At 45.0% G+C, this 27,938-nt stretch overlaps 1 protein-coding gene across 1 annotated transcript in view; it reads left to right on the top strand.

Annotated features, from left to right (window-relative positions):
• The window catches only part of LOC124606645 (juvenile hormone epoxide hydrolase 1-like), a 109,117-nt gene that overhangs the window by 39,962 nt on the left and 41,217 nt on the right, over nt 1-27,938 (top strand). Inside the window, exons 2-3 of the mRNA XM_047138643.1 lie at nt 13,009-13,235; nt 16,982-17,526. Coding sequence (XP_046994599.1) covers nt 13,059-13,235; nt 16,982-17,526 — 722 coding nt within the window. The 5' untranslated portion in view covers nt 13,009-13,058. The remainder of the gene's footprint in view (nt 1-13,008; nt 13,236-16,981; nt 17,527-27,938) is intronic.

Genomic DNA, 27,938 nt, shown 5'->3' with positions numbered 1-27,938 from the left:
TCGTTTTTTTTTCTAAGCAAATAACCACAATCACGGCTGAAGGCCTTATTACACTACTGACCATTAAAATTGTTACACCAAGAAGAAATGCAGATGATAAACGGGTATTCATTGGACAAATATATTATACTAGAACTGATATGTGATTACATTTTCACGCAATTTGGTGCATAGATCCTCAGAAATCAGTACCCAGAACAACCACCTCTGGCCATAATAACGGCCTTGATACGCCTGGGCATTGAGTCAAACAGAGCTTGGATGGCGTGTACGTGTACAGCTGCCCATGCAGCTTCAACACGATACCACAATTCATCAAGAGTAGTGACGCATATTGTGACGAGCCACTTGCTCGGCCACCATTGACCAGACGTTTTCAATTGGTGAGAGATCTGGAGAATGTGCTGGCCAGGGCAGCAGTCGAACATTTTCTGTATCCAGAAAGGCACGTACAGGACCTGCAACATGAGGTCATGCATTATCCTGCTGAAATGTAGGGTTTCGCAGGGATCGAGTGAAGGGTAAAGCCACGGGTCGTAACACATCTGAAATGTGACGTCCACTGTTCAAAGTGCCGTCGATGCGAACAAGAGGTGACCGAGACGCGTAACCAATGGCACCCCATACCATCACGCCGGGTGACACGCCAGTATGGCGATGAAGAATACACGCTTCCAATGTGCGTTCACCGCGATGTCGGCAAACACGGATGCGACCATCATGATGCTGTAAACAGAACCTGAATTCATCCGAAAAAATGAGGTTTTGTCATTCGTGAACCCAGGTTCGTCATTGAGTACGCCATCGCAGGCACTCCTGTCTGTGATGCAACGTCAAGGGTAACCGCAGCCATGGTCTCCGAGCTGATAGTCTATGCTGCTGTAAACGTCGTCGAACTGTTCGTGCAGATGGTTGTTGTCTCGCAAACGTCCCCATCTGTTGACTCAGGGATCGAGACGTGGCTGCACGATCGGTTCAGCCATGCGGATAAGACGCCTGTCATCTCGACTGCTAGTGATACGAGACTGTTGGGATCCAGCACTGCGTTCCGTATTACCCTCCTGAACCCACCGAGTCCATATTCTGCTAACAGTCATTTGATCTCGACCAACGCGAGCAACCGTGTCGCGATACGATAAACCGCAATCGCGATAGGCTACAATCCGACCTTTATCAAAGTCGGAAACGTGATGGTACGCATTTCTCCTTCTTATACGAGGCATCACAACAACGTTTCACCGGGCAACGCCGGTCAACTCCTGTTTGTGTATGAGAAATCGGTTGGAAACTTTCCTCATATCAGCACGTTGTAGGTGTCACCACCGGCGCCTACCTTGTGTGATTGCTCTGAGAAGCTAATCATTTGCATATCACAGCATCTTCTTCCTGTCGGTTAAATTTCGCGTCTGTAGCACGTCATCTTCGTGGTGTAGCAATTTTAATGGCCAGTAGTGTATACAAGCAAAGGTTAATTAAAAGCAACAAGCAACTGACCACCAAACGGATAAAATAAGATGATGGTAACCTTGTAACACAACCCTTACACTGCTAGATTTATTCCAAAAGGCGGCCGGAACTATTAACTAGACATCCATAACCTTTAATGTAGGCATTACAAGGTATGGTAATAAATAACACAATAATAAAACACATAGATCAGTGACACACGCTGCTCCAGTAATCGACCTCTGAGAAGGTCCGGCAACAAACACTTACGCAAGTGATGAGATAGGTAGCCAAAAGTTGCATTCACTTCACAATATGGTAACTCAGACTTGTGGCAGTCTAACGAATGTCTAATGACAATCTTGCTGAAGCTGCCTGACGTCCAATAAACCAAATGCAAGAATGGAACAACACGTCAAAGCCGGAACCGTCGGACTGCACTACACCTCGAGAATGCTGTGCTTAGAGCGCCCGAAACGACAAAGGAATCACTACTACCAGACTAAACAATCACAAACGGCCTACAATCAAGAAAGCTGTCAAAACTACACGCATTACCGGACAGCAGCGGCAAGGCGAGGAAACGTACACTGCTATTACATACACTAACTCCCAGGGCAGGTAACTGGGGCGTCAGCGGCCACCAGGCAGGAGAAAATACCAGTGGTTGAACTTAACAAATTGTAACAAGTTGAACGCAGTAAATAGTAATAAGAAGTCGAGGAAAGCTAATAAGATCCGCCTTCCCCAAGCACTCCACTCGTTGCTCTTCGCCTCGGCGACACTGCGAGCGGCTGCACGAATCCAAGTCACTGGAGAATCGCGAGACGTCAGAATGGTGGAGGTTTCTCTACTTGGATTGAAATGCACTCGTCTTAAAGCCTGCAGGATCCGGTTTACAACGAGGTCGTGCACCCTCATGACCACAGCCCTTTCTATCTGGCAGTCCATGCGCGCTGCCAGTGGTCCCGGCGTGTTCCCCGCACTGCGTGGACCTGGCTTCTCCGGAACCCCCAACCGAAATGCCACACTGACATGACATGGAAAAACAACGTTGTCGCCCCAAAGATAGGGCAACAGTTACTACATATCGATAACCACCGCTGCTGCCACTAGCGGACAGGCAACGCTTGCGAAACGAGTGGCGCCAGTCAAGACGAGAAGTAGACAAACGACGGCAACTATGCTACTAAAGGATACGGTCTGGCCTCCAACAGAGGGTGGAAACCTACAAACAGCACCAACGCGAGCCGCAGCACTGCTCTCTCCCTATATTTTTTTGTGTTGCAATTTTATTGGCCCAGAGTGTACACCGTGAAGTATTAACATAGACGATCATAGATACATAGTCGTGCCAGCCACCGTGATCGCAGGCTTAAGCAGAATGTGGTATTATTCTCTATTAGAAAACTGCAACCGAACAAAGAATCAGACAAATGTGAGTCACAGCTGTCATGTCATGCGGAGAAATCGTTGTGAGGATATGTTTCTTGGCTGATGTTGTGAAAGAAACTCTATTATTTCTAAGGTAACTGCTCCCAGTCAAAACTTTTATTTGCTTTGTTCTGCAGGGATGATTACTATGTTTAGAGAACTCAACCAGATTTCGACGTTGCAAAATTTGCTTATTGACGAAATTGTTTCACTGGGGAAGAACGCACTATGGTCTCTCCTTTCAGTCGATGCATCAACGTTAAAATGACAGATATCGAAATGAGTGACCATGAGCTACTAAATCAACTCAAACACTCACCAGAGGCAAGGCGACTGAACCTTACAGGATACGAGTACCTTCCTACACATAATATATGAAAGAACTTGCTCGTTCCTAGTGATCGGAAAAATGCGTTTTCATGGTGAGTTGTACCAACGCACGAAACTACAGGCCAGTATTGTTGACGTCGGTCACTTGTAGAATTTTAGAAAACGTTTTATGCTCGCTTATGAAGTCGTTTGTGGAGACCAAAAATACAGAGCAGTCGCAACGCTAGAAAATTGTCGCGAAATGCAGGAAGACACGCACAGGACCTATCCTGTGCATGTACAAGGACTGGCAATTTATCCTCAGAATAAAGAAATGTAACGTATTATTTATAGACAGGCGGAGATACCCGTTATTGCAGCCGGCCGCGGTGGTCGTGCGCTTCTAGGCGCTCAGTCCGGAACCGCGCGACTGCTACGGTCGCAGTTTCGAATCCTGCCTCGGGCATGGATGTGTGTGATGTCCTTAGGTTAGTTAGGTTTAAGTAGTTCTAAGTTCTAGGGGACTGATGACCACAGATGTTAAGTCCCATAGTGCTCAGAGCCATTTGAACCATTTTTGAACCCGTTATTGCATTATTACACGATCGCGGAACGTTGGAAACAGTGACACCGATCACAAATATACGAATATGTCTATGGAGTAAACTGAAGTGGAACGACTAGATAAAACTCTTCACAGGAAAGGCAAACACGAGACAGATTCAGTGGAAAAAATCTCAGGTCATGAAGCCCACTCGTAAAGGAGTTTGTTTACAGATCCCTTGATTTACCAAGACTTGCGTATCGGGTACCCGTTCCAGACAGGACTGACAGAGGAAAATGAGGAGATCCAAATAAGAGCTGCGCGTTTTGTCTCAGCTACGTATAGCAAGAACGAGAGCGTCATGGAGATGCTGTAACAGGTCAAACCACTACGGACAAATCTAACTACAGATGTACAGTATGTGAATTTGCGGAATTTTAAAAGCGTATCCGCTCGCATTAAATAGTTTTCGTATCTGCTACTCAGGTGGTTTTATACGTTGGCTTCCTTGTCTTCGGAGTGTGATTGTTGACTCCGAATTTTCTTGTACGAAGAAATCCGAGACTTTTAAGGATTGTAAAAATTCGATAGATCATCAACTACGAAATCTACACTACTACATAAATAATAGTCGTTGTTTAACGTTATTAACAGAAACCTCTAAAAGTTCTAGTCTGATATGCTTCAGATTCCTACCCGATACTCTAATAATCGTTCGGGCGGACATAGGCTACGTTTTTTAAATAAGTAACATATAAATATATCCTTCTGGTACACTACCGTATAAAGACAATCGTTGTTAACGTTGTTACCATATACATATCAGGAAAAGTTCTTAACCAATTTACTTGAAACTTTTAGGTGATAATAAACGTTCAGACGAACAGAGCCTACATATTGTTAATATACCCATACGCGTCATAAAGGTGTGTGTGTGTGCGCGCACACATCTCCTCCTGATCTACTGGACCGATTTCAACCTAACTTGGTACACGTATACCTTACTGTCAGGTGACAATTACTGTGGGGGTGAGAAGCGCAGGCAACGACGCGTGAATTTCCAGGCTTTATTCATCCAGTATTTAAGAATGAGCACTTCATTCAAATGGCTCTGAGCACTATGGGACTTAACATCTGAGGTCATCAGTCCCCTAGACAAGCTAACTAACCTAAGGAAATCACACACATCCATCCCCGAGGCGGGATTCGAACCCGCGACCGTAGCAGCAGCGCGGTTCCGCACTGAAGCGCCTAGAACCGCTCGCCCACAGCGGCCGGCGAGAACTTCGTGACTTGTAACAAACTTTATACTGAATTTCAAAAAATTACGAAATTTTTTCTCGGTGACAACCCCAAGAGAATGGTGAAGGCAAATGTGTTGATCGCTTACTGCTTTTCCGCTGTTCATGCAGTAAAATTACCGCATGAGGTATAACGTTATAATTCATCACTTCTTTACTACTTACTGTATTCGCGACACATTTTACAGATAATATGCACGTATACCAATGAATCTTCTAAGTGCAAAGTTATATCAATGCACGACACGTAGCTCAGGAGATATGACGTCATAAAGAATGAGATGCGTGAAAAACTGATGCATCACACATGACGTTTAATTTGGTTACTTCTTTGATACTAACTCTATTTGCAATAAATTTTAAGACAGTATCCACATATACCGCAAAATGTACCTACAAAATTATATCATTGTACGACGCATACTTCAGGAGATATGACGTGATAAACATTTAGCACAAGGCCAGGCGCTGCTTGGTACTGGCGTGGATGCACAGCTACACTCCTGGAAATTGAAATAAGAACACCGTGAATTCATTGTCCCAGGAAGGGGAAACTTTATTGACACATTCCTGGGGTCAGATACATCACATGATCACACTGACAGAACCACAGGCACATAGACACAGGCAACAGAGCATGCACAATGTCGGCTCTAGTACAGTGTATATCCACCTTTCGCAGCAATGCAGGCTGCTATTCTCCCATGGAGACGATCGTAGAGATGCTGGATGTAGTCCTGTGGAACGGCTTGCCATGCCATTTCCACCTGGCGCCTCAGTTGGACCAGCGTTCGTGCTGGACGTGCAGACCGCGTGAGACGACGCTTCATCCAGTCCCAAACATGCTCAATGGGGGACAGATCCGGAGATCTTGCTGGCCAGGGTAGTTGACTTACACCTTCTAGAGCACGTTGGGTGGCACGGGATATGCGGACGTGCATTGTCCTGTTGGAACAGCAAGTTCCCTTGCCGGTCTAGGAATGGTAGAACGATGGGTTCGATGACGGTTTGGATGTACCGTGCACTATTCAGTGTCCCCTCGACGATCACCAGTGGTGTACGGCCAGTGTAGGAGATCGCTCCCCACACCATGATGCCGGGTGTTGGCCCTGTGTGCCTCGGTCGTATGCAGTCCTGATTGTGGCGCTCACCTGCACGGCGCCAAACACGCATACGACCATCATTGGCACCAAGGCAGAAGCGACTCTCATCGCTGAAGACGACACGTCTCCATTCGTCCCTCCATTCACGCCTGTCGCGACACCACTGGAGGCGGGCTGCACGATGTTGGGGCGTGAGCGGAAGACTGCCTAACGGTGTGCGGGACCGTAGCCCAGCTTCATGGAGACGGTTGCGAATGGTCCTCGCCGATACCCCAGGAGCAACAGTGTCCCTAATTTGCTGGGAAGTGGCGGTGCGGTCCCCTACGGCACTGCGTAGGATCCTACGGTCTTGGCGTGCATCCGTGCGTCGCTGCGGTCCGGTCCCAGGTCGACGGGCACGTGCACCTTCCGCCGACCACTGGCGACAACATCGAAGTACTGTGGAGACCTCACGCCCCACGTGTTGAGCAATTCGGCGGTACGTCCACCCGGCCTCCCGCATGCCCACTATACGCCCTCGCTCAAAGTCCGTCAGCTGCACATACGGTTCACGTCCACGCTGTCGCGGCATGCTACAAGTGTTAAAGACTGCGATGGAGCTCCGTATGCCACGGCAAACTGGCTGACACTGACGGTGGCGGTGCACAAATGCTGCGCAGCTAGCGCCATTCGACGGCCAACACCGCGGTTCCTGGTGTGTCCGCTGTGCCGTGCGTGTGATCATTGCTTGTACAGCCCTCTCGCAGTGTCCGGAGCAAGTATGGTGGGTCTGACACACCGGTGTCAATGTGTTCTTTTTTCCATTTCCAGGAGTGTATAAATAAATGAATGAGCAACGCCGGGTTTGTGGGTTGCCGGCTTATGTTTAGAATACTACTACAGAATCTGTATCGTCAGAAATTTTGTAATCCTACGAGCTGACAGATTAAAACTACCGAAATACTCGAACAATCCACGGGTGTACTGCCGATCCATAGTGTTCAACGGGCACAATATTTCGGCGAGCAGACATGTCACCGTCGTCAGGTGCGCTGACGAACTGAGCTCCTGTGGGCGGGCGGCCGTCTTAAATCCCCTCCCCTCGCGAGGCGTTCTCTCCGCGGTCCGCGCCCGCGCGTCAGCGGTCCGTGAGACGCTGGCGTCGGCGTCTGTGGTGGCGTCGGTGTAATTGCCTCGTCCGCCCTGGTCGTCCATTCGCTCCTTTGCTGAGCATCTTTTTAATTAGACTCAATGCTGGTTCGCATGCCATGCTGAGGTTGTAGCCGCAATCTCGGTTTATGAGTCCGTCCCTGGTACGAATTTCGATAGCCTCTCTAACCTGTCCCAGTATTCAGATGTCTGGGCCAAGACCCTGGTATGAGGGTAGTCCATTTCGTGATTTTCGGACAAACAGTGCTCTGCGACCGCCGACTTGTTGCGGTACCCAAGTGCAGTGTGCCTCTGATGTTCTCGGCAACTATCTTCGAAAGTGCGCGCTGTCTGTCCAATATAAGTCTTCGCACATGGACACGGAATCTGGTATATGCCGATCTTCCGCAAACCGAGATCGTCTTTGACACTTACCAATAATGCTCGCGTTTTATTTGGTGGACAAAAGACAGTTCCTACTCAGTGTTTCCTCAATATTCGTCCTATTTTCCCCTATAGTGCTCCAGTATACGGTGCATAGGCAGTGGCTATCTCTTCTCTGTGACTCCTTCCGTCTCCACATGCTGTACTGTAGAGGTGGCGCGGAGAGCACGTCTGATCGGCCATTCCGAGTACCAGTTTCTCCGGAATACAGTTTTGAGGTGTTGCAGCTCTTGGGGCAGACACTCTGTGTCAGAGATGGTGCACGCTCTGTGCACCAGTTTTTAGCACCCCGTTCCTCTGTGCAGGGTGGTGGCAGCTATCCGCTTGCGAATACTGGAGCTCAGTTCGTCAGCGGACTTGACGATGGCGACATCTCTGATCGCCGAAATATTGTGCCCGTTGGACACTATGGATCGGCAGTACTCCCGTGGATTATTCGAGCAAGAAATACGCCGGGAGAAACTGAAGAATCATACCGAAACACTGTCACTGAAGCTACTATCCTTACAGACCCAACTGCTAGTGAGGTTTACCTCATACGCTCTATACCAATGAGACAGCCGATTTACCTACTCATTTTAAGCAACTTCAGTCCCCAATCAAGGTGTTGTTCTGTAACAAAAATTAAGTCTGAAGGGGAGAGGTAGGGAAGAGGAGATGGAGAATGTAGGGGACAGGAGGAGATGGGCAGAAAAAGGGTGGGAGGAAGTGATGGACAGAGAAGTGGGAGGAGGAGGAGATGCACAGAGATAGAGGGAAGAAGGAGGTGAACAGAGAGAGAAGAGAGAGAGAGGAAGGGAGGGAGGGGGGAGGGGGGAGGGAGAGAAGGAGAGTAGGACGTATATGCAATTCCAGTTCTTATTTAGCAATTGTGAAACATTGCCGGTAATAAATATTTACACTTTTAACTTGAGCATACTTAAACATTTCAAATAACTGATTGACTAAAATAATTTGCAACTGCTCCCATGACTTACAGACGGCAACTAAATACAGGGCTATTACAAATGATTGAAGCGATTTCATAAATTCACTGCAGCTCCATTCATTGACATATGGTTACGACACACTACAGATACATAGAAAAACTCATAAAGTTTTGTTCGGCTGAAGCCGCACTTCAGGTTTCTGCCGCCAGAGCGCTCGAGAGCGCAGTGAGACAAAATGGCGGCAGGAGCCGAGAAAGCGTATGTCGTGCTTGAAATGCACTCACATCAGTCAGTCATAACAGTGCAACGACACTTCAGGAAGAAGTTCAATAAAGATCCACCAACTGCTAACTCCATTCGGCGATGGTATGCGCAGTCTAAAGCTTCTGGATGCCTCTGTAAGGGGAAATCAACGGGTCGGCCTGCAGTGAGCGAAGAAACGGTTGAACGCGTGCGGGCAAGTTTCACGTGTAGCCCGCGGAAGTCGACGAATAAAGCAAGCACGGAGCTAAACGTACCATAGCCGACGGTTTGGAAAATCTTACGGAAAAGGCTAAAGCAGAAGCCTTACCATTTACAATTGCTACAAGCCCTGACACCCGATGACAAACGCTTTGAATTTTCGGCGCGGTTGCAACAGCTCATGGAAGAGGATGCGTTCAGTGCGAAATTTGTTTTCAGTGATGAAGCAACATTTGTTCTTAATGGTGAAGTGAACAGACACAACGTGCGAATCTGGGCGGTAGAGAATCCTCACGCATTCATGCAACAAATTCGCAATTCACCAAAAGTTAACGCGTTTTGTGCAATCTCACGGTTTAAAGTTTACGGCCCCTTTTTCTTCTGCAAAAAAAACGTTACAGGACACGTGTATCTGGACATGCTGGAAAATTGGCTCATGCCACAACTGGAGACCGACAGCGCCGACTTCATCTTTCAACAGGATGGTGCTCCACCGCACTTCCATCATGATGTTCGGCATTTCTTAAACAGGAGATTGGAAAACCGATGGATCGGTTGTGGTGGAGATCAGAATCAGCAATTCATGTCATGGCCTCCACGCTCTCCCAACTTAACCCCATGCGATTTCTTTCTGTGGGGTTATGTGAAAGATTCAGTGTTTAAACCTCCTCTACCAAAAAACGTGCCAGAACTGCGAGCTCGCATAAACGATGCTTTCGAACTCATTGATGGGGATATGCTGTGCCGAGTGTGGGAGGAACTTGATTATCGGCTTGATGTCTGCCGAATCACTAAAGGGGCACATATCGAACATTTGTGAATGGCTAAATAAACTTTTTGAGTTTTTGTATGTGTGTGCAAAGCATTGTGAAAATATCTCAAATAATAAAGTTATTGTAGAGCTGCGAAATCGCTTCAATCACTTGTAATAACCCTGTACATGTCTGCTCTTTAGGAACGACTTCACATGACTCTCTCCCACAACTACTCATCCCGCCAAGGGAAAAAGAACAGCGTTTCATTTATAGACAAAGAATTTAACTATTCACATCGCTGACAAAACCAGCATCCAAATTCACTTACGTTTATCCTGTATGTAAACATTAACAAAATTTATTGGAAATGTTGTAACTAATGATGATGCTGTGGTATATCAAGAGGTTGTAAGAATGGAAAATTGTACTGAAATGCAGGAGGATCTGCAAAAAATTGACGCATGGTGCATGGAATGGCAATTGAATCTCAATCTAGACAAGTGTAATGTGCCGCGAATACATAGAAAGATAGATCCCTTATCATTTAGCTACAAAATAGCAGGTCAGCAACTGGAAGCAGTTAATTCCATAAATTATCTGGGAGTAGGCATTAGGAGTGATTTACAATGGAATGACCATATAAAATTAATCGTTGGTAAAGCAGATGCCAGACTGAGATGCATTGAAAGAATCCTAAGGAAAATCAGTCTGAAAACAAAGGAAATTGGTTACAGTACACTTGTTTGCCCACTGCTTGAATACTGCTCACCGGTGTGGGATCCATACCAGATAGATTTGATAGAAGAGATAGAGAAGATCCAACGGAGAGCAGCGCGCTTCATTACAGGATCATTTAGTTGGTTTGTGAGATTGAAGGGACCAGAGTGCGATGGTCATCGGTCCCTTGATCATTTAGTAATCGCGAAAGCGTTACGGAGATGATAGATAAACTCCAGTGGAAGACTCTGCAAGAGAGACGTTCAGTAGCTCGGTACGGGCTTTTGTTGAAGTTTCGAGAACTTTCCTTCACCGAGGAGTCAAGCAGTATATTGCTCCCTCCTAAGTATATCTCGCGAGGAGACCATGAGGAAAAATCAGAGAGATTGGAGCCCACACGGAGGCATACCGACAATCTTTCTTTCCACGAACAATACGAGACTGGAATAGAAGGGAGAATCGATAGAGGTACTCAAGGTACCCTTCGCCACATGCCGTCATGTGGCTTGCGGAGTATGGATGTAGACATAGATGTAGAACTTTATCAAATTTATCGTTACGTTTCTATTCACATCGAATGTAAGCAGTAGTCCACAAAATATTACATTTAAGTACAAATGGTTTTGTACGAGGTTATTGTCTTATAAATAAAATTGTCGATACCCATCGGTATCAGACAGATCGTAAGGCGGATTAAGCTTCATTGCATCACAATAATCAGCCAACTCCAATGGCAGACGCTAAAACAGAACCATTGTGCATCACGGCGTGGTTAACTGTTAAAATTCCGAGAGTGTAAGTTCCGAGAAGAGTCAACCAATACGCGGTTTCCTGTACCATCTACAGAGGAGACACGACTGCGTGAAGTCAAGGTAGCTGTTGGGAAACTGCTAAGCATCAACGACGCCAGTAAAACATTATTAGACTTCAGTTATTTATTCGCATTGTTTACAAGCCGTCATTCTTCTGCAGCAGTATCGGTTGTTGCTAATTCAGCTGCAGGTTGGATTCCGTCGAGTCTGCTCAGCGTTTGCACGCCCGGGATGCGATGTCAGCGACCCAGGCGACGCGACAGCTGCCTCGCGCCCGTTGCGAAGTGCACTCGGTCCCACTCCAAATTCTAGGATGACCCTTGATGACACATCCGCGATGTACCGCTAATCGTATGGTCGGTTGATATCCTCCCCGTCCTGGTAAGTTTCAGCACCCGAAGGCGCCTAAGTGCTGAAAAGGAACGTGGGCCCCAAGAGGCTCTGTTACTGTCTTCCACGTTGAAGTGTACGCAGCTCGTGGTCTAGTGGCTAGTGTTGCTACCTCTTGATCACGGGGACTCGGGTTCGATTCCCGTCCGGGTCAGGGATTTTCTCCGCCTGGGATTGGATGTTTCTGTCGTCCGCATCTCTTCATCATTCGGGACGTGGCAAGACTGGAACTGGAAAGATTAGGAACTTGTACGGGCGCTGATCACCACGATGTTGAGCGCCCCACAAACCAACATCATCATCATCATCATCATCCACGTTGAATTTCGGTATTGGCAGCGCTCTGCGATGTGATGTTGTCGGAAGACAGTTTCTCCATCAGCAGATATTAGGCGGCGAGCAGCATGAAATTCATCTGGTGAAGGCCATAATCTTGAGTACATATTCGGCTAGTTCACAGACTGTGCTGGGGCATCTAGTACATAGATTCACCAAAGTATCGAAATCATGAAATCGAGTGCTGTTACTGTGAATATTTTTGCTTTCGATCCCAATGATCAACACATGACAAGAGCTGCAGGAATGGAGTATTTAGAGGGAGATATCATGAGGTTATCATGCAAAGTTCGGTTCGTAATGACCAAATGTGTCCTTTTTCTGCTATATTCACTTAACAGGCTGTTAAAAGCTGGGTCGGTCCCTCGCTATGTGCTCTTATGAAATAGATAAAGTTTCTTGCAACATGCCTTACAAGGTAAAGAATATGCATGTCTCTCTTTCTTTGGTTTTCCGTCCTGTTTTCTGCTGAATGTTTATTCTTTACTCGGCGGACAGTGTCCTTGACCTAACCCAACTGCGACATAATCGCTCACTTCTTGCTTGAAACCTCCGTCGCTGGCATGATTCGAATTTTTGCTGGGGCAGTGTGAGTGAGTTTTAATAAATTTTTTTCTAAATTCTACCTCTTGCTATTCTGTGCCGAAACACTTCTCTTTCGCAAAAGAAAGAAAGAAAGAGGTAAAATTGGAGAGAAACGAGCTCACACAGAGGTTTACCGACACTCGTTCTTCCCGCTGAACATTCTCGGCTGGAACAGGAAAAGGAGGAAATGACATTGGTATGCAAAGTACCGTCCGCCACACACCGTAAGGCGGCCTGCAGAGTATGGCTGTAGCTGTAGTTGTAGATATAACACTTGACTCTTACCTCTGGATGCCCTTCTTACTCTTTGCAGCTGGGCACTAGACGTATACACAGCAGCTGCCGCTCTCGTGGTCTTCGGAGATGTTCCTGTTGTTGGTGTTGGCCGCTGTCCTGGCCGTGTTGGTCTGGAAGAAGTTGACGGCTGCAGAGGAGGAGCCGTTCAACCCGCGCCGGCTGGAGGAAGCGTGGTGGGGGCCCGGAGAACCCAAGGAGGTGGACGAGTCCGTCCGGCCATTCACCATCGCCGTCCCAGACAGCGTAAGTACAGGGGGACAATTATTGAAGAACATTAAATAAAATGGTCATAACTTGTGAACGGTTTGCGTTAGGACGTTCAAAATGGACGGTTGACCGTGTGGCTTGATGGGAATTAGTTTGGTTTGGTTTAGCGACAAGCCCACTTCCATTTGGATGCGCTCGTCAATAACCAAAATGGCGCATTTGAGGAACTGGGTATTAGCATTTCGCGAAGTCTCTTCACCCTCAACAGGTGACTCTGTGGTGTGTAACGTCCAATCACTGAATGATCGGCGCGATATTCTTTGATGGCATGGTGACTACCGTATGACACGTGAAGGTTTTGGAAGATGATTTCATCCCCATTATCCAAAGTGATCGTGGATTCGACAAGATGTGGTTCATGCAAGACGGAGCTCGACCCCCATCGAAGCAGGACAGTGTTGAGGAGCACTTTGGGAACCACATTGTGGCTCTTTAGTACCCAGAGGCCACTGGCATGGGCCTCGATTGGCCGCCATATTCTCATGTTCAGACACATGCTACTCCTTTTTGTGACGCTATATTAAACACAAGGTGTACAGCAATAACCCCAAAACCATTGTTGAGCTCAAAACAGCCCTTCACGAGTTCATCGCCACCATCAATGTTCCAACACTTTAGCTGGTCAGGCAGAATTTCGCTATTCGTCTGCACCAAATGATTGCCAATGATGGCAGGCATATCGAACATGTCATAATCTAAATCCGAATATTTTTAGTGAGTTTTACATGTTGAATACATTGTGCCCACGCCGTAGTTTGTAACTACTCTACCTTTCTTTTCATGTAGTTCATTAACCATCACCCTACAGCTGCAGCAGTGCCTCTCGCTATAACAGAGTGTGTAGCAAGGCATAGCCATGTTTTATTGATGTTGTGCAGCCACTGCAAACTGCAAAAGGGCATGCTGGAAAAGGAATAGCAATTAACACACTTTCCCAGTCAGCCACCCAGTTAAAAGAGGTAGTCACGAAGTTTTAACTATCACTTCGAAAGGTAAAAGTTATGAAATTAATATGAGGTGAAATTTTTCCCAAACAGCGAAAATGCGGACTTCTACACCCAATGTCTACGCAAAGCGGTTTGTTGATTTGGAAAAGTAAAGTATCACATTGAAGGCTGAACACGTGGAGAAGAACGAACACAAAGTTTGAAAGGGGTGTTCACTACCAGCTTCCCTTATATCTTGGATACACAGGCGGCAGTGGCCCTTACTTTGTTTATCAGACAGCGCGCAATGTCATCTGCGACATTGCTGGTCTGCAGTATCATCTCTGCGTCGGCCGCTCCTAGTGGATGCTGTTCGCAGAGTGTCAATCGGCATCGTGTTATCGTGACGTGAGCCATAGCCGGGAGAGTGGCATGCCAAGAATCATGAGAATTTATGTTTATTGATGAAGTTTGTAATATAGTTTCTGATATTGTTACTGCGAAAGAGAAAGATTTTTGATTGATTTGTTGAGGACTTCATAATAAGTTAATAATTAATTTCCTTTGCATTAATTGCGAGCGAGCTGCTGCCTGCACACCATTATAACAATTCAGTATACAAAGCTGAACTCTCCCCCTATTTTTAATTAGGTAACGTTTGCGACAATTCAGGAAAGATTAACTCATTTAACGCAACCTTGTGTAATCTACGATGAACATATATTACTTGTAATAGTTCAATGAACGTGAAACTGTTGAACAAACAACTTCAAAGTATTTTCAGAGTCTATTATTTCTTTGCAATTCTTGATTAGAATGAAGAATTCTTTTGTAAAGTGACTTTTCTAAATTTGCCAATACACCGTTTAAAGAAATCAACATTAACGTAAGTTACCACATTATCATCACTTTCGCAATCTTTGTCATTCACTACATAAAAGTTTCACAATTGAAGTTTACAATGGAGACGCGTTAGGTCCAATGATTGGACACGCTTGTCCTACCAGTAAAACACGAGAATGTTGGCTGCACTGTTCACAGCCAGCTTCATCACAACAGATGTAAGTTATAGTTAGTACTTCAGCCACTTGTCTGTTTGGAGCACAATGAAACCTATTATCATGCTGTTTAGTTGCTATGTTCGAGTACTAGCACTAAAAATCACCGTTCAGGTAGTTTGCTCTGCTTGCAATAGTTAGCGAATTTCTCACAATTAACGTAGTTCATCCTAACGAAGCTACCGATGATTTTCATGAGTGCAAGTGTAACCATTCTACGTTACGACTGGTTGTTGTCCTTGTGACACAATATGCGAATGAAGTTCCTCCACTTGTGAGTTTTAGTTACATAGCTTACGACTCTCCCTCAACTCGAATAATCCCAGAATTGAGATCAAGTCCACGTTTGTTACGTCTGTAGCCATCGTGACGTTGTTCATTGTTACTTTGATGACGCAAAACATGGATGCAGAATTTTCGCTTTTCATAATAACTCACTGATATTGGAACTGATGTAAAACACACACCTTCTGCGATGAAAGCTTTAACGGTTATTATGAATTACAGCAATTGCATTTCTGTAGGCCACGTCTCCAGCACAACACGTGAAACTCACCGCCAAGGTTGACATACAGCTCACTAAAACAATTAGTCTCCACGCTCTCGAGAGAAGCGACTATCGATACTGCGGTTGGTCAGGAAGCAATAGTATAATCTGCTTATAAACATCTAAATTGTAATCAGATCTTTGTTTAGGCTGTGAAATATTTCTTTGTACGCTCCCCCGAACTAAATACATTATCTAGTTGTATTCCCAAGAATTTAAGTCAGTTAACCTCTTCAATGTACTTGTCATCATCCTTTAGACATATGCCAGGAAGAAACCACTTACAATTTCTGAAATGTGTAGAGTGTGCCTTTTCAAATTCTAATGACAAAGAGTAGATTAGCAACCATCTACTAGTGCCCAAGAAACTTTCGCTAACTGGTCTTTGTGAAACTACACTTGCTTTTCTGTTTGTTACCATGTGTGTATCATCTGTAAGCAAAATTAAATTGGGATCCGGTAATGTCATTGATGGAAAGTTATTAATCCACACAGGGAAAAGCAAGTCCTTAAGAGGGAAACTGATAGGACACTGTATGCAATTAATTCCCAGTCGGATGACGACAGATAACTTAATGCAGAACTGTTTAAATATTGACAGTGTTTGTTCCTTGTTGGGTTGGGTTGTTTGGGGAAGGATACCAGACAGCGAGGTCATCGGTTTCATCGGATTAGGGAAGGACGGGGAAGGAAGTCGGCCGTGCCCTTTCGAAGGAACCATACCGGCATTTGCCTGGAGCGATATAGGGATATCACGGAAAACCTAAATCAGGGTGGTCGGACGCGGGACTGAACCGTCGTCCTCCCGATCGCGAGTCCAGTGTGCTAGCCACTGCGTCGGTTTTGTTCTTTGCAGCCATTTTGAGGAATTTGCTGTTATTTCGTAATATTCCAATGAAATTAATGGATATTTTGATTAATCTATTTTTGATTTGCTGTTTTCTGCAATATTTGTATCAGCTGCAAAAAAGTAACCTTGAATTCTTCACATACTCACTGTAATAGTACTGTGAGGAAGCAGCCTTTGAATTTCTGCATTATTTTAATGACATTGCTCGTTGTTTTCTGCAATATTTGTATCAGCTGCAAAAAAGTAACCTTGAATCCTTCACAAACTCACTGTAATAGTACTGTGAGGAAGCAGCCTTTGAATTTCTGCATTATTTTAATCACATTGCTCTTTTCATGTAGGTGATTGAAGACTTGCACGAAAAACTAAAAACCACACCAAAGCTGACGCCGCCATTGGAGGGTGTCGGATTCGAGTATGGCTTCAACTCCAACTACATGCAGGAGGTGGTGGAGTTCTGGCGGACCAAGTACGACTGGAGGGAGCGCGAGAAGTTCCTGAACCAGTTCCCGCAGTTCAAGACGACGGTGAACGGCCTGGAGCTGCACTTCATCCACGTCAAGCCGGCCGAGGTCCCGCAGGGCACAATGGTGGTCCCGCTGCTGCTGATGCACGGATGGCCTGGCTCCGTGAGGGAGTTCTATTCGTTCATCCCCCTGCTGACCACCCCCAGGAAGGGGGAGGGCTTCGTCTTCGAGGTGGTGGCCCCCTCTCTGCCTGGGTTCGGCTTCTCGCAGGGCGCGGCAAAGCCAGGTCTTGGTATCGTACAGATGGCCGCCATCATGAAGAGGCTGATGGAGAGACTCGGCCATAACAAGTTCTACATCCAGGCTGGAAACTGGGGAGCCATCATAGGAACCGCTTTGGCGCAGTACTTTCCGACCTCGTAAGTACTATCACAGATACACAAGAGTGCAGCTCTGTTCTATCGTTTGTAGAGAATATAAGCAAACTGTATATTCAAACTGTTATGACACATCGGTCACACACAGAAGATGAAATTAACACCACACAAGAAATCAGAGACTCCTATGAGGCATCACGCTAGTACTATATAACACCATCTCTAATTTTGGTGAAGACTTCAATTTGGCATGGAAGAGGGTCCACAAGTTTCTTCAGGTATGCCATGTTGTTGTTGTTGTTGTTGTTGTCATGGTCTTCAGTCCTGAGACTAGTTTGATGCAGCTCTCCATGCTACTCTATCCTGTGCAAGCTTCTTCATCGCCAGTACCTACTGCAGCCTACATCCTTCTGAATCTGCTTAGTGTATTCATCTCTTGGTCTCCCTCTACGATTTTTACCCTCCACGCTGCCCTCCAGTGCTAAATTGGTAATCCCTTGATGCCTCAGAACATGTCCTACCAACCGATCCCTTCTTCTAGTCAAGTTGTGCCACAAACCCCTCTTCTCCCCAATTCTATTCAATACCTCATCATTAGTTTGTGATCTACCCATCTAATCTTCAGCATTCTTCTATAGCACCACATTTCGAAAGCTTCTATTCTCTTCTTGTCTAAACTATTTATCGTCTATGTTTCACTTCCATACATGGCTACACTCCATACAAATACTTTCAGAAACAACTTCCTGACACTTAAATCAATACTCGATGTTAACAAATTTATCATCTTCAGAGACGCTTTCCTTGCCATTTCCAGTCTACAATTTATATCCTCTCTACTTAGACCATCATCAGTTATTTTGCTCCCCAAATAGCAAAACTCCTTTACTACTTTAAGTGTCTCACTTTCTGATCTAATTCCCTCAGCATCACCTGACTTAATTCGACTACATTCCATTATCCTCGTTTTGCTCTTGTTGATGATCATCTTATACCCTCCCTTTCAAGACATTGTCCATTCCGTTCAACTGCTCTTCCAACTCCTTTGCTGTCTCTGACAAAATTACAATGTCATCGGCGAACCTCAAAGTTTTTATTTCATCTCCATGGATTTTAATTCCTACTCCGAATTTTCCTTTACTGCTTGCTCAATATACAAATTGAATAACATTGGGGAGAGGCTACAACCCTGTCTCACTCCCTTCCCAACTTCTGCTTCCCTTTCATACCCCTCGACTCCTATAACTGCCATCTGATTTCTGTACAAATTGTAAATAGTCTTTCGCTACCTGAATTTTAGCCCTGCCACCTTCAGAATTTGAAAGCTTTCTCTAAGTCTACAAATGATAGAAACGTAGGTATGCCATACCCAAATGAAATCAGTCAATGATGATTACCATAGAGCCATCAAAATGTGGTGACGAATGCTACTATGGTGTTGTATATGCAATGCCTAACAAAAAAAAAATCACTCGGAAGGGGAGGAGGAAATGGAGTGAAACTTCATGGGTTGAGACAGAATGCGATGTAATTTCAGTGACTACAATATTAAGTCAAATTTACAAAGAACTTGGCAGTACGAGCCCACTAATTAGTATGGCGTTGCACGCACTCTGTCGTGTATGCACGCACTTATTCATTTGGGGAAGGTGTTATAAAGCCATTGCACCCTCCCCTGAGGCAAGGTGGCCCACAACTGTTGGAAACTGGTCCTTGATAACCTGGATACTGATGCTGGGGCAGAGCTAACGTCCGAGCTGTTCCCACGTGTGTTTTATAGGGGACATATGTGGGGATCTTGCTGAACACAATGAAACGTCCCCTTAGAACAATTATACATGACTGTGCTTAAACTGACACACAATATTTTTAGCGCAACGCAATCTGACTTTCAAAAATCCCTACAAAAGAATGGCCCTGACTAACATTAACCTATACCTTTCACAAATCACTTACCTCACAAAAATCTTCGTTACTCGAACTCTGCAATACAGCGAGCGCCACTACTGCCAGCTAAATAAAAGATTCAAACTACGGAAGCGACTAACTACTGATAGGCACAGTTAGCAAATGAAAGATTTTAATAGAGAACAAACAATGTATTTACCTTAATAGTGTTGAAAAATCATAATATACATAGCAGTTCATTACATCCAGTCTTACAAATTTCAAAACTCCGCCATTTCTCTCCCCACATCCACCACTGCTGGCGGCTCACCTCCAACTGCGCAATGCTACGCGCTGTTTGCATCCAACTGCCCAACACTACAATGGCAGACAACAATGCAAACTAGCCACAGACTGCACACAGCACAGCCAGTGATTTTCATACAGAGCGCTACGTAACGTTGCCAATAAGAAAACATAAACAGCCTACTTATATAGCTCCCTTGCTCCCCACAAAAAAATTTACAAATTGTTTTGGGCAGTGGCCAATAATGATTTGATAAAATTTTTCATAATTACAATAACAAAGATATCAAATGCACACACTTATTGATACAATGTTGGTCAAAAGCTAAAATTTTCTCACAGTCCATAAAGACAGTCCTGATCGTTCATCACAGTAAAATAGCAGTGTTTTTCTCAAAGTCTGAGCAGTAAATGAAAATGCACACGGAAGTAGTGGATTTCCATGCAGTCTTGAAGAAGTAGTATTGTCCTTCCAACGGAAAGACAGTGCTGACTCTTGACATGCAGACAGGTATTGGTCCACAACAGAGCAAACCCACAGCAGAGTCAGTCGAAATTTTGAAGAATATTGGTAGGTAGGTCATCACAGAGCAGACCCACTGTAGTCCTGGGAGAGATTATGGTATTGGTGGGCCACCAGAGGTGCAGACCCACTGTAGTCCTGGTAGAAATAATGGTACTGGTGAGTCAGCAAAGGTGTAGACCCACTGTAGTCCTTGTAGAAATGGCCAGCAGCCATCTGCTGCGACTGTGCAGGTGCACAATCACCAAGAATACTGGAGTTTTTCTCAAGGTTAGCGCCTATGTTATTTTTCTCTGAGCCAGCCGGCGTACGCGGCTGCCTGCGGTGCAAGTCATTGTCTGTTCCTTTGTTGGCGCGCGTCGTTATTGGGATTAGGAGACCTAACTTCCACAAATTCACCTTGTCGAGAGGGCCTTGCTCTGTTTGAATCCCGCCAGTTCTGATGCAATTCAGCTCTGTCGTTACGATCATATCATCTGTCGTCATGTTGGTAGATTCCATAGTTTCTTTCTTGTCGGTCACGTGGTGGAGAATTTCTCCCTGAATCGTTACTGCGCGCTGGACCGTTGCGTCTAAAGTTATTGTGTCGCCCTTGATAATAATTATTTTGGTTCCCAAATTGTCTGTTTCCCTGATTGTCTCTGTGATAGTCACTACTGCGGAGAGGTGGTCTTTCCCTGTAGTTATTACTACTCTGCCAACAGTTGTCATACGGGTGGTGTCTGCTTTGGTCACGATTTGTGTTGTGAGAATAGCCTTGTCGTGTCCAGTTATTATTTCTTTCATCGCGGAATTGCGACGGATGTGACCTGTAATTGTTGTGTTCCTGTTTTCGCGTTCCGCGATTGTCAGTGTCAATTTCCAATTCTTGTAAGAGTCCCTGAAAAGCTTCAATGTCGTCTTTGCAACGTCCTGCCAAAATAATATGTCGTAAATGTTCAGGTAATTTGATTAAGCAAATGCGGATGAGTTCTGAGGGGCTGTATGGGTTTGACAGGTACTGATTCTTGTGCAACATGTCTTCAAAATATTTCACAAGACTGGAAAATTCAGATTGTTCGAAATGTTTCATCATTATGATGCTATGTTTTACCCAGTCTTGTGTAGCTTGAGACCAATATGCTGAGAGGAAGGCATGGTAAAATTCTCCTTCACTGTGACAATCGTGAATGACCGATCGCATTCTTACAGCTGGTTCATTCTCTAAATAGCCACACATAAATTCTAATCTGTGCTCTAATGACCAGTTGGGAGGAAAACAATGAGAGAATTGATGGAGCCATGCTTGTGGATGAATGTCGTTGCCAGAATTCTTAAATGTTTTAAATTTACGTGAAGTAATGAACAGCTTATAGTCAAAATCATCATGTCGGCGAGTCGCATATCGGTCATTGTTACGTCGTTTCGGCGGTTCCATTTCAAAATTCGGTGCACCTTGCCAATTTTTTTCATAATTCCCGAAATGCGCTGTGTTATTATTTTGTGGCTGTTCCGTATTTCTATGTCCGTCTTCCCGTATTTGGGCGCGAGTGTCCTCTGAAATACGTAATTCTTGTATGACCTGTGTCAGCTGATCTTGTACTTCCCGGGTTTCTCTTTGGTGTTGCGTATTAATTTGATTCTGATTTTGTTTGAATTTCCTAATTTGTTCGCACTCTTCTGTGTCATTAAAGACTACCAGTTTTGTGTCATCCAGATTATCATCTACCTTCGTAGATAAATTATTTAGCTGATCGGAAAGTTCAACTACTTTGTCTGATAATGAACTAATTTCCTCCATGTGTCTTTCTGAACCAATTTTCAGAGTATCTACTGTGTCCTTTAAGTTTTTCTGAGTTTTTGCAAGTTGCGTAACCGAATCGGTAGATGCAACTGAGTCAATTTTAGCTTGCAAGGTCTCATGATTTTCATGAACAATAGTTTGCAGTTCTTTTGTGGCTGCTTCGTGATTCTGTAATGCATTTTCATGACGCGAAAAAATAGGTTGGAAATGCTCACAAATTTATGTTTTTACGTCATTACAGACTTTTTGACGATTTTATGTAACTCAGTAGTTAAATCTTCACGTGTTTGTTCAAGCGTGGTGTGAAGATTTTATTCCATTGCGTCTAACTGTTGCTGTGTTTGTCTCTGGTGTTGTTCCCTTGTGTCTAACTTTTGAAGATTTTGTCCCATTTGTTTCTGATTTTGTTCAAGCGTTGTGTCTAACTTTTGTAGCCTTTGTCCCATTTGTTGCATTAACTGTAATAACAATGCACTGGTGTCTGAAACATGTTCCTCAGTGCTTTTCGGCAGTGAAGTTGCACCGGCAACATTCACATTTTGACAAGCAGAAAATGTGTCTTGACTTATTTGAGAAAACGGTGACGACCCAAAACCTGAATTTACAGTATTTGCAAGATTGTGTCCTGTCATTTCGGATTCCTGAGGCGAATTGTTGCTGACCGATCGATCGATAACGCTTCCCTGTTCACTAATTGTTTCACTGTCTATACCATTATTTGCCGCCCGCTCCATTTCCCTATGCACAATTACCAAATTACTACTTTGAACATTAGTTAATTCATTACTCGGTGGCGCTAACACACTGCTTTCGTCTTCACTGTCATTTCTCAGTTTACTTTGGAGCCTAGTATTATGTTTTTCACACGCCATTATTGTCACAATAACACAGAAAAACACAATTGGAAGAGTAAAATAAGAAAACACATTAACATAGCACTGAAAATAATATCTAGTTAATTGCAAGCGCAGCTGCGAAATACTTGGTGCAAATCTACATGCATGCCACAACAACAATGAAAGACTGCAACTACAAAGGAGATTCTCTCTACAATTACGCGCTAGCAATAAACAAAAGCTACCCTAATTACACAAACTACAAGAAAAAAAACAGAAGATTCCAGTGAGGTATCCTCGGCTAAGGGTCGACATATGAAACGTCCCCTTAGAACAATTATACATGACTGTGCTTAAACTGACACACAATATTTTTAGCGCAACGCAATCTGACTTTCAAAAATCACTACAAAAGAATGGCCCTGACTAACATTAACCTATACCTTTCACAAATCACTTACCTCACAAAAATCTTCGTTACTCGAACTCTGCAATACAGCGAGCGCCACTACTGCCAGCTGGGACCGATGACCATGGCAGTCTGGTCCCTTTCATCCCCCAAACCAACCAACCAACTACTGCCAGCTAAATAAAAGATTCAAACTACGGAAGCGACTAACTACTGATAGACACAGTTAGCAAATGAAAGATTTTAATAGAGAACAAACAATGTATTTACCTTAATAGTGTTGAAAAATCATAATATACATAGCAGTTCATTACATCCAGTCTTACAAATTTCAAAACTCCGCCATTTCTCTCCCCACATCCACGACTGCTGGCGGCTCACCTCCAACTGCGCAACGCTACGCGCTGTTCGCATCCAACTGCCCAACACTACAATGGCAGACAACAATGCAAACTAGCCACAGACTGCACACAGCACAGCCAGTGATTTTCATACAGAGCGCTACGTAACGTTGCCAATAAGAAAACATAAACAGCCTACTTACAACAAGAGTACCTCAACATCATGTAGACAGTTCGTAAAGAGAAGCGCCATTTGTGTACCAGCATAATATTCTCGCAGGAGATGTAACACATGAGAACACAACATGTCAAAAAAATTGCTCTGAGCACTCTGGGACTTAACTTCTGAGGTCATAAGTCCCTTAGAACTTAGAACTACTTAAACCTAACTAACCTAAGGACATCACACACATCCATGCCCGAGGCATGATTCGAACCTGCGACCGCAGCGGTCGCGCGGTTCCAGACTGTAGCGCCTAGAACCGCTCGGCCACCCCAGCCGGCTACAACATGTCAGTCACATACCACTGTACAGTTTGATTTCCCTCAGTCACTACCTGACCTGAAATCATACCCAAAGGGGCTCCAGACCATGGGGCTAAGAGTAAAACCCTTTGACTCTCCAAAACATCGGAAGATTGGGACCTCTCACTGGGTCGCCGCCATGCTCGCCGACAGTGGTCATCCGAGGTACAGTAGGAACGTGATCCGTTACTAAATACACTGCAGGGCCAATCGTCAGCAGTTCAAGCTTCCCGGTCACGGCAGCCGTTTGTGTTGTTGACAGTAATTTCCCAGTCCATCTGCTGCTAATCTCCGACCGATGGTGCAAGTTGACACAGGACGAGGAGTTCAGGTCATCAGAGTAGGAGCACATGCTCGGATTAGGGAAGGATAGAAAGGGAAAGCGGTCCTGTGCTTTCGAAGAAAGCATTCCGCCTATTGTTTTAAGTGACTTAGGGAAATCATGGAAAACCTAAATCTGGTTGACTGGACGAGGGTTCGAACTGTTGTCCTCCTGAATGCGAGTCCAGTGTGCTAACCTCTGCGCTACCCCGCTCTGTAGGTCGACACAGAATGTTGCAGGGAGTCCAAACCCCATTCTCAGATGGCAGGCGCAGATGTGGATGGCTTATCGTTGGTGCATCATACAGTGATCCCCCCCCCCCCTCCCCCTCCACGCCATGGTCGGGAACCTTGACAACGAGTATGCCATGCATCACGATCCTACGCAGTCCAACACTGGGCTAGTGTCACATCCAAACGCCACAAAAATCCGGACATTGGGGGATTCGACCAACTGGCCAAATGGATACCCACTGTGACGCCTCGCTCAAACAATGTTAAGTGCTGATAACGCTGTCTCACACAAGTATGTGTCCTCCACAGTGGTCAACCAACATCCGACGCTGTTCATGCCTCTTATATACCATATTAGGCGTGGTAACATTAATGACGACGAACACAATTTATACACTCTGGTGGCCGTTCTGTCACAGAAATGCAATTCTTGTTATTCACACAGCCGCCGGTGGTGTGTATGTGTACCGTGCGCTGTTTTTGTCAGGCAGTGAATATAAATTCAGATTTTAGATTGACTGTGTACTTCCATAACCCACAAATTCTTCTCAGTTGGCTCAAAACTCAGTTGAGTTATACGATGTCTGTTCAAAAAAACCCAGGGACTTTGTCCACAAAATTTTTCTGCGCTTACCTTTCACTTGTTGTGCATGGACTCCTTCTAAATACTCTCCTCCACAAGTGCTGCACCGGTCCCAACGCCCTTTCCACTTCCGGAAGCACTCTTGATACGTCTCCTCCTGGATGTGCGAGGCGCCATCTGCGAATTTTCTTTTATCTCGTCTATCGTTGCAAATCTTCGTCCTTTCAAATAAAAAAAGTCCGCAGGGTCCAGGTCTGGAGAGTACGGAGGATGAGGCAAAACAGTGGTTTCGTTTTTTTTGTTTTTTTGTTTTGTTATGTGCAATAGATTGCAAGGCAAAGGTCTTTCTGGTCGTGGCTCATGAGCCGTGGAAGAAACTTGGCTTCAACACGACGCATTCCAAGATGCTGTGTTAGGATTTCATGACATGATCCAACTGAAATGGTACACTACTGGCCATTAAAATTGCTACACCAAGAAGAAATGCAGATCATAAACGGGTATTCATTGGACAAATATATTATACTAGAACTGACATGTGATTATATTTTCACGCAGTTTGGGTGCATGTATCCTGAGAAATCAGTACCCAGAACAAGCACCTCTGGCCATAATAACGACCTTGATACGCCTGGGCATTGAGTCAGACAGAGTTTGGATGGCGTCTACAGGTACAGCTGCCCATGCAGCTTCAACATGATACCACAGTTCATCAGGAGGAGTGACTGGCGTATTGTGACGAGCCAGTTGCTCGGCCACCATTGGCCAGACGTTTTCAATCGGTGAGAGATCTGGAGAATGTGCTGGCCGGGGCAGCAGTCGAACATTTTCTGTATCCAGAAAGGCCCGTACAGGACCTGCAACATGCGGTCGTGCATTATCCAACTGAAATGTAGTGTTTCGCAGGGATCGAATGAAGGGTAGAGCCACGGGTCGTAACACATCTGAAATGTAACGTCCACTGTTCAAAGTGCCGTCAATGCGAACAAGAGGTGACCGAGACATGTAACCAATGGCACCCAATACCATCACGCCGGGTGATACGCCAGTATGGCGATGACGAATACACGCTTCCAATGTGTGTCCACCGCGATGTCGCCAAACACGGATGCGACCATCATGATGCTGTAAACCAGGGCCGGCTAAACGCTGCACAGTGTGCAGACGTGCGGAAATGCTGCACATGCGCACACGTGTGCGACAGCGACATCTGTTATTAGACATGTGTCCTAAATGAACAGCGGCGGCTCCACTTCCTTGTTTATGTAGTACAAGCAAGAGCGCAACGTACCCAGTCTCGTTTACCCCTGGTGACCGTAACCTTAACAGAGAGGGATTGAGAAATGGCAGGTAGGCCTTCTGTGAAAAAGCAAAGGACGGGAGATCTATGTTCTCAGTAGTTTAAAAACGACTGAGAACTACAATTCTTTTTTATAGACGTTGCTGAAAACTCACAGTGTTTGCTGTTCCGCCGAATAATAGGCGGCCAGCGTAAGTTTTCAATTGAAAGACACTACAATGCATATCACAAAGACGAGTGTAGTGTACTCAACAGTGAAGAACGGCAAGCAAAATTAAATGTCCTTAAGAAAATGGATGAGACATATCAACTCGATTTTACTGTACGTCAAAGTAACTGATACTTCTTGAACTCTTAGTTTCTTGTGTTACATTTATGTCTATTTTACTGTACGCTGTACAATGTACGGTTTTCAATTTTCCAGAATGACAACCACACTAAATCTTCACTGCGAGCAAGTTTTAAAATCGCATTAAGAATTGCACAATCTGGGAAACCCTTTCCGAAGGGGAGTTTGTGAAAGGATGTCTGACTGATGCTGCAGAACTTGTGTGTCCCACGAACGTTAGCAGATGTCAAGAAATCAGTCTATCCAAACGAACAGTGACAAGACGTATCAGTGCTATGGTCGGCTATGTGCACAGGCAGCTAATAAATAAGGCTAAAGACTTTGTTGCTTTCTGTGTTGCGCTCGATAAAGCAACAGATCTTACAGATACAACCCAGGTTGTGATATACATACTAGGTGTCGATAACGCACTTTGTGTAACAGAGGACGTTTTGGACTTAAAGGGACTACTACAGGTGCGGACTTACTCCAAGCTGTCGAGCAAGCGATTGATGATGTCGGTATGGACTGGAATCGGTTAGTTTCAGTGACCACAGATGGAACACCATCAATGCAAGGCCATCAGAGAGGACTCGTAGCGCGGATGCGCAAAAAGCTAGGGCGCACAGACGAGACGTTGTACGGAATTCACTGCATTCTGCATCGAGAGGCGTTTTGTGCAAAATCAGTAACGTTAGCAAATGTCATGCAAGTTGTTGTGCGTACTGTAAACTATCTGAAGGCACATGAGCTTACGCATCGCCAGTTTCGGCGGTTCTTGGAGGAATTAGGAGCGGAGTACGGCGACATACCTTATTATACCGAAGTACGCTGGCTCAGTCGACGTAAAACGCTGAAAATATTTTTTTTATTTACGTTTGATCATAGTAACATTCTTACACGAGAAGGGAAAAAGTGAACCTATGTTGGAAGACCCTTGTTGGATATCAGACCTTGCATTTCTCGTGGACATTACGTCTCACATGAACAGCCTGAACGTCAGTTTGGAAGGCGAAAATAATTTAATTTCTGACATGTTGGAAGAAGTTAATGCCTTTGAAAGGAAGCTTGCGCTTCG

This window comes from Schistocerca americana, chromosome 3 (genome assembly GCF_021461395.2).
Source record: "Schistocerca americana isolate TAMUIC-IGC-003095 chromosome 3, iqSchAmer2.1, whole genome shotgun sequence".
NCBI lineage: Eukaryota > Metazoa > Arthropoda > Insecta > Orthoptera > Acrididae > Schistocerca > Schistocerca americana.
Note: the sequence above shows the minus strand (reverse complement) of the source record. Positions and strands in the feature narration are given on the sequence as shown.